This window comes from Salminus brasiliensis, chromosome 17, assembly GCF_030463535.1.
Source record: "Salminus brasiliensis chromosome 17, fSalBra1.hap2, whole genome shotgun sequence".
Lineage (NCBI taxonomy): Eukaryota > Metazoa > Chordata > Actinopteri > Characiformes > Bryconidae > Salminus > Salminus brasiliensis.
In genome coordinates, this window is record NC_132894.1 from 11,809,343 (window position 1) to 11,823,418 (window position 14,076).

Sequence of the window (14,076 nt, forward strand, 5' to 3'; positions counted from 1 at the left end):
AATTCTATTACATTAATTTGGTTATATAAAAATAAATAATTCTGTGCAAATAAAAATGCACAACACAATAAATGATCCATATTAAGAAACCAATTCAAATATCAACCTTTTTGAAAAGTGTAAGTTAAGAAAAGTAATTTATAATAAACCAAAAAAATATATATATTATTATATATTTTAATTTTATGTAATGTCATTTTGTAATACTAATGCTATTTTACTTATTCAATTTAAATTATTTTAATTAAAAAAAATGGATTGAAAGCTAAAATAGCTTGGCATAAAACATAGCACAGCGGAAACAACACAAAATAGTCTGTTCAGAATGTAAAATACAAAAGACATTTATTGAAAATCTGTTATTTGTGGACTTTTTTTAAAGTAAGAAAAAAAAACCCCAAACATGACATTCTTTACAGATATAAAAATTAACTGCATAATACGCCGTAACGCCAAATGTTAGATGCTTTGTGCTCTGACAGTATCGTCTGTGCCTAGAAAGAGAGAACTCTTTGGCTCATTTGATGTACTAAGAAAATGTACACATCTCAAAATATACAGCTCACACTTAAAGATGACTACTTCCATAATATTAAAGCACAGTTTGAGGAGTTAAATCAATACAGCTAAAACTCAAACGATATCTATTACTGTTAGCCAGAGACAGTTTAGCATGTAAAACTACAGTATATGATCACTATTTCAAGTAATACAGGATTAAAATGGAACACTGCTACACTGAAACGACACCAGTCTATCTGTATTTTGCAGAATGTATATTATATTACACAGGCTGTTTACATCTGGCATTATGTGTTTTGTAATATGCATCCTGTGTTGTAGCTCCTGAGATTTCTGCATGAGAGAGTCACGACTAGTGGGGAAACATTGTGGCTAGTTTTACTTACTTACATATGTCATTCTGTCAAATTCATTTTCTTACAATGGCAGACTAAGGTCAGCCTGTGGGAAAGTGTGGTGTTTTTGTATACCTGGGTTAAATGTCCAATTCCAAAAGTGTTTTGAGTGATCTAACTGTAAACCCATCGCAATGTGTGTTTACGTATGGATTTTTAATGCAGTAAAATTAAATGCATGTTAACACAAGGTGTAAACAGCCCCTTTGCATATGCTAGTCATTACATTTTCTTGTGTCAACTGAAATCCTGGTGGTTTGAACTGCATCCATGAGACTTAGCAGAATTGGTCACCTGCATGGCTGTAAGACATAAAGCAAATGTGAGATGCTTTAATCAATATAAATATCTACTAAAATACAGAATACTGAGAAGCAATAATGTACTTAAGTGCTTACATTTCAGTCAACACTGGGTTCATTCTAAACACCAATGTACAGACATACAAATAGAGAGAGAAAAGAGTGAAAACAGAAAAATGTGAGAGGACTACAGTGGATTTGGAGCAAAGGTACCTCTCAAAATCTTTTCTACGCATGCAAAAAATGGCTCTAGACACGTTTCTAAGGAAGCATATTTAATGGAATATGTTTATCCTGCAGAATTTAAACATCTGCTTCATTAAAATAGATAAAGACTAGTCCAGTGCAAAGCCATATGGGATTAATCTGGTCCAAAAAATCAGATTTACATATATAACATAGAAGGTAGTTACATACAGGAGATGAACTGGGAAGCTGTTTGGGTGGCTCAGCTCTCTCAGGTGGGTGAATGGTCCTGTTTTTCGCCAGACTCTGAATAACTGACAAAAACAAGGTTATAGGAAGGCTTTAGTATGAGTTGGACCCCTTAGACCTTTAAACCTCACATCTTTTCACTTTCCTAACTACATAGAGCCAGTTATATAGGGCCCAAAACAGTTATATAGGGCCCAAAATAGAACCTGGTCGGATTCCCCAATATATGCTTATCACAGTAGTTTCTGTATAAGGATTCACTCAATGCAGGATAAATCTAGGCTTCAAGATGTTAAAAGGGAATGTAATGCAGCACAGTCTGAGGAAATGTTAACTTATTAAGGTCTCGTTCATTTTTACCAAAGTCTCAAATAACCCCCTACCCTCTCTTGTGACAGATTCTGCAGCTGTCATGGCCTTCCCACTAAGATCGCTGACCATGTTGTCCACAGTAGCCTCATGCTTGAGAAAAAATGGCCGCACCAAGTGTGTATACAGCACCTGAGAGCCATTCCAGGAGAAGGGGGCCATGCACCATAACAAGAACAGGCACTAAAACACCCAAAGAGAGAATGCATGATTAGTTGGATGGATTGCCTGGATTAGCATCAGAGTCAATTCAAGCGTATTTTAATGGATAGCAATACACAAATACATAGCAAAACAAATTTTAAACACTCCCAGTAGAAGGGGTTGTACTGAAGAGCTCAGGCACCATTATAGAATGTCACCTTTGCTGCTGCTAGATCTGCCCCAGTCAACTATAAGTGCTCTTATTGTGAAAACAGCTCAGCCAGAAAGTGGTAGGCTGCTCAAGTGGTTTAAAGTACTGTGAAGCAGTGGAAACATATTCTGGAGTTATGAATCATGCTTTACTATCATGCTTTACTGGACTTTTATACTGCCAACAGTGTTTGGCAGAGGAGGGATAATGTACTGGTTGCGGTTTGTTAGGATTTGGGCTCAGCCCCAAAAGACATTTTAAATAACTATATGCTTCCAGTTCCCTACTTGAGCAGATACACCAAGCAACACCAACCAAGAGCCCTTGGTCAAGATTCCTAACGCTACAGTTCCCAACCCCTAAAACACAACTACACTGTAGGTTGCCCTGAACAAGAGCATCTTTCAGATGAAATATGTGTAAGTGAAAGCATGAGGCCCAGTGACACTGAATACAGAACACACGTACCTTGAACACATAGTAGAAAGGAAACCAGTAAAGAAAGATGTCAGAGAAGAATTCCCCCACACCAAAGAATCCATACACCACCCAGTAAGTAAGCCATTGAGTATCATCATCCTTATTGGGACTCTCGATGGCCTTTATACTATAATGGAGATATAACACACAGTAGAACTATGCAAAAACAAATATCATATTTGCATTGAATATCCACAACAATCAAAATAGTTTTACTGCTTGTTCCTACACAATACCAATTTGTAGGTTGAACTGGCAAAGAGGATTGGAACGAATGTTTAATTAAATGCACCTACGAGAAATATGCAGGATAAACAAAGCCAATCAAGTTGCAGAGCAGGGAGGCGCCATATCCAAACAGCAAATACAGTCCAGTAGCAGAAACTGCTCCTGTGAACACAAACAAAACAATGACATGTAAACATTGCAATGTCAAAAAGGCCTTCAATATATATTTATAGGAGATTTACAGTGAAGTCTCAAAGGTTTTTGGCTTCGCAATCCAGCTTAGTCAATGTACATGTGAATTCCTGAAAGTGCACAATGTTTAAAATCTATACCAGGTGAATCATATCTGAATCACAGTCGTTTTCCTAATCATTTCTTTGAATTTCGATTCTAGATGTAGCATTTAATGTCGCTGTCAACAGAGGAAACTAATACGTATCAGAGTCTGTATAGAAGGCCATCTGAGGGTGAAAAAGAAATCATAAGAAATCAATCTGAGACCTGCTCACAATATTAAGAGTCACATTGAATTGTCTGCTGCATTTAGTCAAAGTGAATAACACAGTAAAGTGTTTCTATATTAAACATAGTATCGGAGAGGATGTCTTAACTAGCTCAACTTTTCCTGTTGGTTATGAGTGGGGGTGGTAAAAGCAACCAATATGAACTTGTACCAGAATTAAAGAGGAGAAAGATGAAGAGAAAAGGGAAAGGACTCCATCATCTGTCCACTATGGTGGAGGTCCGTACTGAAGACAAAACAGAGGGCAGAACGACCCACAAAAAAGGCAGCAAATGAAGGATTAAGACGGCTGCATATGCCCATGCCATAACACAGCCTCCACCATGATGATTATGTGGTGTGTTTTGGATATGAGGCCTTACTTTCCTTCTCCATAGTCTTTCTTTCCACATCGTTCTGGTACAATTTAATCTTGGTTTCATCTGTCCAAATATTCTTGTTCCAGAACTAGTGGGCTGGTGTTGCATGTACATTTATGATGGCATCTTTTGATTCTAATCTTTGACAATGATGTGTCTACCTCCACCTTTCTCCACAGTTACAAATTGAAGACCTCCAAACGTTCCTCAAGGATCTTATACGTTTAACAGTGTGAACCCACAGGTACTAATCTCTGTATCAGTGCTGATGAGCTCCTACAAGTGATAGGTGTACCTCTATAGATTCATTTCAGGTGAGTGGTGTTGCCAAAAAAAGCTCGTCAAACAAGCATTTGACCAAAAGTAGCCATGTGCAATACCACACAGACCCAGGAGGGGGAGTTTGTGACATCATCATGGAAAAAATTGCAATCACCTTTTTTTAGTTATCTGCTGTGGTCATCTAGGCCTTTGTGTTCTTGAGGTTGCCTGTACATTCCTTCTTTCTGAGGAATGTACAAAGTTGTTGATTTGGCCACTCATTTCTGTTTTTTTTTTTTGTTGTTGTTCATGTAATGATGACCTTCTTTACTTGCATCATTAATCATTATCTCCTATGAACAGCTGCCAAATACACTCAAAATTACCCCCGTCCTTTAAGTCATTAATTTTTAGCAATAATAAGGGAACAGGCCACACTTGGCCACAAAACCAGTCAACTCTCCAATTTCTTTTGAGCCTGTAAAGATGAAGAGGCTATGTAAAATATGTCTGCGATTCATAAACTGCCAATGAGAAATATCTTTATTAAATGACAGCTGAACATCTGCACTTAATTTACATCTTGATTTCTTCATTTCAAATCTAGATGTGCTGTTTGCCAAGTCTGACACCAATATAGATACATAAACATGAATAAAATGCAGAAGCTAGGGTTACATCTACCTTCATTAGCATTGCAGATACAAAAATATTTGATTGCTGTAGTCCGGCGTCACTCAAATAGTCTGCTCTTCTGGAGTTCGATAAATTCACCCTCAAATATCAGTTTATAAAATATAATGATCTTGCTTTTTAAAGTACATCCTATTATTTTTTCCTTTTTAGATTAATGGGGAATGACTGTCTGTTATAAATAGTTTATATGTATTTCTTTATTTATAATGGAAACAGTTCTTACACAGTTCAAATTCAAAATTTAGGTACCTGTCACTGGGGTGGTACCCTTAGGGGGACGTCTTCAGTATCTTTAGTTGATGGTGACGTCTGTACCATATTCTGTTGCAATTCATCTCTGTTACACAAAACTCTTGAGTCTCCAAAATGGAAAATGTATTGAAGAAAAAAACTTTCAATGGAAGTCATTTTCTATTGGCCCACTCTTTGTAAAGTTGGAGTATTTCTATTGCCCCACTTTTTTGTTATTTATGAGCATTCCTATTGGCCAACTTCTTTTTTTATTTGTTTTCTGAAACTTTTTTTTTTTGTTATTTTGACTTTTTTTTGTTATTTTGGCATTTTTATTGGTCCATTCATCAGGAACTTTTGGCGCAATGTAAAGGAAAACTGTCAGAATCAAATGATGTAAAATACATGTATTTTACATAATTACAAATTATATAGAATCAAATGATGTAAATACATAAAATACATGTATTTTACATAATTACAAATTATGTAGAATCAAATTATGTAAATACATCAAATACATGTATTTTACATAATAACAAATTATGTAGAATCAAATGATGTAAATACATAAAATACATGTATTTTACATAATTACAAATTATGTAGAATCAAATTATGTAAAAAAATAAATTTTATGGTTATGAAAACAAATATGCCAAGTTCTCTTGGGAAAGTAAATGTAGTGTACTTGTAGAGTATCTAGCACGAGCTGCACATTCCTGACTCAGTACTTTTCCACTTGATATTTTAATACATTTTAAATTAAGTTAAGAAATTAAGGAAAAAACATAGAGGTCTTCTTTTTTCAGTGGAGTGATATTTTATTAAGTGTATCGTTACTTTTACTCAGGGGCTGGAGTTGTGTCCACCGCGGCTTTTAGCCACAGAGCTGAGGGAATTATTAGAGACTCCAGACAGGCGTGTTGAACTGCACTGGTTTCATCATTTCTGAATGAACAGTTTGTACACACCAGCTTTCAGGAGGGCTGTTTATTCAGGCTGAGTCACTCTGGCAGAAGGCATAAATAAAGACACACAGCAAGCCGGCAACAACCTGATTAGTGCTGCACCTGTTGTTCAGAGGATTAGCACTGTTAGCACGGCTGCCTGTTGTCTTTCCTCTCTGTTAATGTCTCTTATTCCTCCTTCCCCTTAATTATCACTTACACAAGTCTTATAACTTCCTTTAACCCGAAGTAAACCCGGCTTACCTATGGCAAGATAACGCTTCTTAATTCCAGTCTTTTCTTCGATTTTGTTGAGGCAGTCCGTTACGATGTTCTTCTCGTTTAAAAAAGCCTCTACACGGTTTTTAATCTTAGTGAAGATAGAAAACATTGTAAACACTGTAGAAGCCCTCACTGTAAAAAGGACAAAGCATTAACTATGGACGCGGGCATGAGCAGTAAGCAAGCTGGCGCTCTGCAGTTTCGTTGACAGGCCAAGGCTCGATTCATCCCCCAATCGGCTTTGTGAATGGGGGGGAGGATCAAGCATCAGCCGCGCAGGACAGGCAGAGCAGCGACCAATCACAGAGCAGTGCGCGTGTGCATCACTCCCTCAGAGCAATGACGAGCGTCAGGAGCCCAGGACATGACCACTAATCTGAGCAGGTAGTGGAAAGACACGGCCTTCAGGTTCAGAACATTTCTCATAAGATTCAGCCAAAACCAAACCCAAAACATGCTAGACTGGATCGGTTTAAGATAAGATAATCCTTTATTAATTCCACAGTGAGAAAATTCTCAGTGTCACAGCAGAACATTAAACTACAAAAAAAAATTACTTAAGCACTCGAACAAAAGGAAAAAGTTAGTTGTGAGATTTTTGTCTAATATAAGGTCTAATTTCCAAGATCTTTCACAAGGTAAACTTTTGCAGGCAGGGATGGAAAGTTAACTGGACTGTTGGGGCCAGTGCCCTGGGGCCTCTGCCTAGAGGCCTAATGGGGCCCTAAACCACAAGACCTTAGGTTGACCAAATACTTGGGACAGTCCATTGCCAATATAAACATTGCAAATATGTAGAAATGACTTAAATAAATACTAAAAAATATTTATAAATCTAAAAAATACTTAGGCCTCTTAAGTTTTATATGATCATCAATAGACGTTTCTAGCTATTCAATAGGGGCATGATAGTAGTGTCTTTATGGAGTTTGTGAGTTTGGAGTTTGAGGCAGAAGACAGGAAGGGGGCACCGTGGATACACTTTTTCAATGAATTTATTGAGACCCTCTTATACCTTGTATAACCACCCTGACTCTCTAATGTTTACTTTACATTTATGGAGCAGCAGGCTTTGATGGGCATAGCTTGTCACACTGGCTACATCTTGATTCTGTAAGCCTTGGCTTTCATTGAATCTTATCAAATCCTCCCCATCCAGAAAATTCCTGACAAAACCAAAGAAAGACACCAGCTCATTTAATGATTCTTCTGAGATCAGGGCTCCCCATTGCTGCGGTAACAACCTCTACTTTTCTAGGATGACTTTACTCTAGATTGAAAATTAATGCTGGGGTGAATTCCTTGCATTCAGCTAGGAGTGCATTAATGAGGTCAGGTAGGTTGGATTGTTAGTTCTGGATCCACAAAAACCACTCCAGCTCATCACTAAGATATTGGAGGGAGCTCCATCAACCCAGAGAACCCAGTTCCACCCGCCAATGTTGGGGGCTTTATACTACTCTAGCTGACGCTTGGTATTGGGCATGGAGACCTTTTGTTTTCTGTTAACAGTGCTTTTCTATGGAGATTATGAAAGCTATGTGTCTGCATTGGACGCACTGTAGCAGAATGTCTGAATACATTTTGAAATATAATGTATTTTGTTTATGAAATATATTTAGGGTCATTATGATTCTATGTCAGAGGGATTCTTTGTAGATGCTGTACGTGGGAAAACATGAATGATTCATGAAGTGCCCCTCAGGTTACGTCTACGAGGTTAACGTCAGACAGGTATTTTGAATGCCTTACCAACAAGCTGTTGCTTGCCTTTCACATAGAAATGAGGAACTGAAGAGACCATGTCAGGCTGCGCTGAAACTCATTTCATTTTTTAACATAAATAGAAGAAAATATCCATAATGAGAACTTACAAAGGCATTAAGTACATTTTATTTGTTTGCTGTTACATTTTCTGGGTAAGTGGCTTCACAGTGTCTATGGTATAGTTGTCGATGGGAATGCTTGCGGTCAGGCAAATATGAAAAGTATGCAGCAAGACTTAATGTATCAACACTTTCTAGTTACATGATTCATGAAATGATATTATTTTTAATTCCAAAACACACAAAAATGGTATTTCTCTAGGTGGCCAGTGGAGTTCTGCTTGCTGTTGGCATCTATGCTAAACTTGCCAAAGAAAACGGTACTGACCTTGTTCTCTCATTGCATCAACTACTTTTCTCAAGCTGCCTTTGCTGTTGTTCATGTACATGTTCAGCACTGTTGTGATGTTGCAGATGTGGTGGACACACTGACCACTGACCCAGCTCTTTTGCTGCTCACCGTGGGCTCGCTCATGTTCGTTATAACATTCCTGGGCTGTTTTGGAGCGCTGCGTGATTCTGCCATACTACTGAAAATGGTAATTTGGCTATATTGTATACTTAATCAAGTTGTATTGCTAAATCTGATTAGCTATAACATTAAAACCTCTGTCAAGGGGTGGAATACACATATTAGGCAGCAAGTGAACAGTTGATGTGTCGAAGCAGGAACATTGGGCAAGCGTAAAGATCTGAGGCACTTTGACAAGAGCCAAGCTGTGATGGCTAGAGGACTGGGTTAGAACATCTCTGAAACCTCAGGCAGGTCTTGTGAAGAACAACTGGTGAACCAGCGACAAGGTCATGGGCGCACAAGGTTCACAGATGCAATCCATGAAGGCCCCATGTTGCAACTTACAGGTCTTAAAGAATCTGCGGATAACGTCTTGGTGCCAGATACCACAGGAGGCCTCGAACCAGAGCTATTTTGGCAGCACAAAGGGGGCCAGCATAGTCATTCAGACCGGGAACCGATCCCTAGTGTCCCATATGGTGTGGTAGTGGTGTTACCTGTTGCTCCACACCACAGTCTTAGATTTTCACACAAAATGTAATATACAACAGGGGGAATATGAAGAAGCACAAAACACAGTTGATTTAAATCAGTGTTTGATTCATTGAACTAAACCACCCATGTGAAAAAGTAAGTATCCCATAAATCTAAGAACTGGTTCTGCCACCTTTAGCAGCAGCAACAACAACTGCAACCAAACACTTCCTATAACCTATATTCCTATAGAGATCTTGCCTCGACATTAAAACCACCGGCTTAAAATTTGTGTCACCAAAACCGCGCTGACATTTTAACATTTTGACTCTACATTGACTCTGAAGTAATACTGTGGTAACTGGCATCAACTGGCACTGTTAGCAGTCGAGCGGGCACAGCATCAGCGCCTACGGCTTTCCTTGTCTTTCCTTGGAGCACCTTAGTGTGTACTGGCCCCTACATACCAGGAACCCTCCACAAAACATGTCATTTTGGAGAAGCTCTGATCCAGTCATCTAGCTGTCAAAATAACTCAGATTCTTATGTTTGTCCATGTTTCCTGCTTCCAACAAATCATCTTAAAGAACTGTGTGTAGAAGAGTGTTTATTCTTATTCTGTATGTTTATGCTCCCCCCTCCCCCAGTTTCTGGGCATTTTACTGGTCATTGTCCTGCTGCAAATTGCAGCTGCTGTTCTGGGCTTTCTCTTCTCAGACATGGTAGATATGAATCATCTACTGTTTATTCTAAATTTAACTAAATCATCATTTTATTATTAATCATGTGATAAAATGTAAATCATATATAAATAAGTTACAATTGTAAATACTCTAAAATTAAGGGTTCCTCAGCAATTCCTGGCATAGACATATAGCTGTAGAACCTTTGTATCTTATTTTTAAGCATTCATATACAACCCAGGTTTTAGATAGAACTGAACAGCTAATGAAGAAAGCCATCGTTCTGTATCGAGAGGACATGGACTTAGAGAATGTGATCGACTTTGTGCAGAAAAAGGTAAATCGATTTTTTTCTCTTATTCACAATTTAAACAAGGCCTGTATATGTGTAAAATACAGCAAACAGAAGTAAATCCAGAAGAAAATACAGAAGTAGTGGAGATGAAATAACAGTACATGCACCAAATTGCTCCTCTTATTCTAATATTGCTGGCGAATCTTTCACGTTTTTGTTCTGCTGCAGTTCCTGTGCTGTGGAGTGGATGGTTACTCAGACTGGTCTCAGAATGTCTATTTTAACTGCTCTGAGAAAAACCCCAGTCTGGAGGCCTGTGGTGTGCCTTTCTCCTGCTGCGTACGTCAACCAAATGAGGTCAGACTCAAGACCAGTATTAAATTTTAATAAGTACAGTATATCATGTCTTAAGCAAAAGAATCAGAGCCATATAATGCAATCCATATTTTAAAGCAGGTAGCATTTCTTAATCTACAACATAAAACAAAGTTAATATAGATAAAGCAAATAAAGAAGTACAACTCTCTTCGAAAAGATAATAACCTATAATTATATTCGTCGCATCTGATAGTCCATCAATTTAATTATTCATCCTATAGACTAAAAGGGTTCTATATAGTACTGCCACATAACAATAGTGGATCCCTTTTTATTGTTAGAGCTATTTGTTTAGTTTTCGAAGATCTATTTATCACAGCAAAGATCTATTTGGGTCATCAAATGGCTCAATTAATGGCTCAACAAATGGCTCAATTTGATGCTATTTGAGCATCAAATGGCTCAATTAAGTTGGCATGGTTGTACATAGAAAATTCCTGTATTTTAAGTATTTTTGTATTTTACCTTCTAAAGGTCTGAGCAACCGTCACCAGATGTAAAGGTTACACTGTGTGTCCAAAGTTTGTGGACACCCCTTCTAATGAATGCATTCAGCTAATTTAAGTTGTACCTGTTGTATTTTAAGGAATGCGCTGTATGTTGTTAACCCTTTTAAGAACTGCTATAAATGTAAATACCACTGTAGATTCATACCCATACCCATACCCTGTAACTATGGCCATAAACGATACATTTAAGACTGGTCTAGCTCAGGATTTCTTGTAATCCCTTGTAGAAAATCCTTCCATTTATTTTTTTGTAACTGTAGGTACTGCATGTGATTATGTTTTCAGACTGTGTTCAATTCTATGTGTGGCTATGAGACCCAGAGGAGGCGTGAATCTGTACTCAGTGAGCGCATCTACACCAACGGCTGCCTGGATAAGATTGTACTGTGGGGGAAGCAGAATCTTCTGCTGGTGGGAGGCATGAGCATCAGCTTGCTGTGTCTGGAGGTGGGAAGTGCTTTGCATTTGCTTTTTCACTAAATGTTATAAATACACTTACAGTGCAAACTGTGTACTCTATAATGGGCCAGAATCAGCCATTATTAATTTTTTTTTAAGTTTCAACCAATATTTATACCTTTGAACCAAACAGGCCGTTACTGTGCCTTTAAGAGTGACCAGGCAGCTAAAGTGGTATAGGCCAAACTAAAATATACACTATATGTCCAAATGTTTGTGGACACCCCTTCCAAAGAGACATTACAACCATGATAAGGGAGTAGTGAGTAGTCAGATGTCAGATGTTTATTTCCTTTAGGTGTAATCTCATACAGTTATTACAGATATTATGCTATTTATTATCGTATTGGTGCTAAGTTGAAATCACTTTGCTATAGTGGCTTTCTAAATATAAACCAATGACAACACAAAGCTAAATGACACCTACTGTATATAAGCCATTCATGACAACTTACATAAGTCATACACAAACTTTTATAAAGGCTTATTCCAACAAGGGTCAGCAGTCTTAAATGCTACCTTTGTCAATTCTGATGTAATTTCATCACAGAAAATGCTTGTTGAAAATGGCTGTTACTTGTTGAAGTGAACCTTTCTAAATATTTATGTAGGTTTATGCCAGTTTTATGGCCTATGTAAGTTTAATTAGGCTTAAACACTACCTTTCACTCTTTAAAAAAAGTGCTACAAATGGTCTTTTGAATGATGCCATAGATAAACCACTTTCAGTTCCATAAAGAACCATGTTTATAATAGCGATGTGAGAGTGTGAAGAACAACTATCACTTGATGTACAGGTTCTTTACACTCACATACAACATGTGTCCAAAGTTTGTGGACACCCCTTCTAATGAATGCATTCAGCTACTTTAAGTTGCACCTGTTGCTGACACAGATAAGGCAATTGATGGCACCATGCCTAATGCCAGAGGGGTATAAAGACCCCCCACTATTGATATGTGGTGCAGTGGAACTGTGTGGAACTGGAATGATGCTGATGGTGCTCCATCCAATACTTTTGCGATCAGGTGGGGAGTTGGGGATGAGGTGGAGTGGTGATCATCCAACAACCTGATCTCACTAAAGCTCTTGTTGCTGAATGCCATCAAATTTCACAGCAGTGCTCCAAAATATAATAGAAAGTCTTCCATGGCCAGTAGAGACAGTCACTCCAACAAACTTTTTTTAATACCCTTGATTTTGGAAGAAACAATGAATGAGGAGCTGTCCCAATACTTTAGTGTATCTGTATTGTAAACATGGTTCTTCATGGAACCGAAAGTGCTTCTTCTATGGCATCACCCAAAGAACCATTTGTAGCACCTTAAATCTTAAGAGTTTCTTAAACTTTACTCACATTTATACAGGTAACCTTTTCTATAACACAGTGTAATGGTAGTAGAACAACAGTGGTATAACTGTAGAACAAATGAAACATTTAAAATATTTTAGCTTTTAAAGAACATACTGTACACTTCGTAATTTCACTGTAATTCTACTTGCCTGCTGCTACTACACTGACATAACCATGCCATAAGCATGTCATAAGAGTTGTCATTCGGGTCATGACAGATTATGTCCATTATTTTATAACAGGGTCATTTTCAGAGTCGTGACAGATGCTGGTAATAGTAACATAACACTATTATTCTGCCACGCCCACATTCAAAAGTTTGTTTCCTCTGCCTTTGTAGTAGAATTTCCATATATTAATTTAAAATTTGGTTTGAGGATTCGTGCATAGCTTGTCTGAGGAAGACCATCCGTCAGATTGTGTATTGCAATGCACTCCACTGCTGCACAGCAATGAGCTCATGTGCACAATATCATGTCCGAAGTCATTCGGTACCATTCACTACCTCAAATTCTGTTCCCTGCAATAGTTCTCTTCAAAAGTGAGCTGGGTGTTTTTTACATCTAGGGGATAGTGAATAGGGCACAGTTTCGGACACAGCTTCGGTTATGATGCTGTGAAGTGAAGTGGACGCGTTGGGTACTTGTGAGGCTTTCAAGTAAGACGTTAGCCTAAGTGCCTCACAAACATCCAATGTGTTCACTTCATACCGGGCTGTTCATAACCGAGCTGTTCTGGTGTTGGTCTGCCCTCCATTGCTTAATGGAAAACTACTTGGATACTAATGGACATAATCCGCCATAACAGTTCATGACAACATACAACATCTGCCCTGATGTGTTTAGCTCAGTGTTATGTTATGTGTCATGTAGCACAGTTCAAGTAAAGTGTTACCAGTGTAAGAACTAACATTAATTACAACAACATAAATTATGCTAATGAATTGTTTATTCCACTTCCTCTCAGATATGTATGATCGCAATGGCAGCTGTTCAGCTCGGTCAGATCCAGAAAGTTCAACTGAAGAAGAAGAAAGCTAGTGGTAGGCCCCAAAAGGACAGAAACTATTACTAAGCACTACACACACAGTGTATCACATGTGAAACAACAACTTTTTAGTAGTTAAATTATTAGTAAATTTATTCTATAATAACTGCAATAATGTGAATCAGTGATTTACTGGATGTAGAACAGGC

The 14,076-nt window shown here is 37.9% G+C and overlaps 2 protein-coding genes across 2 annotated transcripts; one reads left to right on the forward strand and one right to left on the reverse strand.

The window, feature by feature from the left end:
* Positions 1 to 403: 403 nt before the first annotated feature.
* On the reverse strand, positions 404 to 6,581 carry reep6 (receptor accessory protein 6). Its single transcript, XM_072661024.1, has 7 exons — positions 6,371 to 6,581; positions 3,155 to 3,248; positions 2,847 to 2,985; positions 2,038 to 2,206; positions 1,637 to 1,719; positions 1,316 to 1,339; positions 404 to 1,219 (listed from the first exon to the last, which is right to left on the reverse strand). Exons 1-6 carry the CDS (start codon positions 6,495 to 6,497, stop codon positions 1,319 to 1,321), a joined length of 633 nt encoding a protein of 210 aa, XP_072517125.1. The 5' UTR covers positions 6,498 to 6,581; the 3' UTR covers positions 404 to 1,219; positions 1,316 to 1,318.
* Positions 6,582 to 8,247: 1,666 nt separating this feature from the next.
* Positions 8,248 to 13,954, forward strand: LOC140538529 (tetraspanin-33). Its single transcript, XM_072661122.1, has 8 exons — positions 8,248 to 8,307; positions 8,477 to 8,534; positions 8,629 to 8,753; positions 9,850 to 9,924; positions 10,127 to 10,222; positions 10,409 to 10,537; positions 11,353 to 11,514; positions 13,847 to 13,954. Exons 1-8 carry the CDS (start codon positions 8,251 to 8,253, stop codon positions 13,952 to 13,954), a joined length of 810 nt encoding a protein of 269 aa, XP_072517223.1. The 5' UTR covers positions 8,248 to 8,250.
* The last annotated feature ends 122 nt before the right edge of the window (positions 13,955 to 14,076 follow it).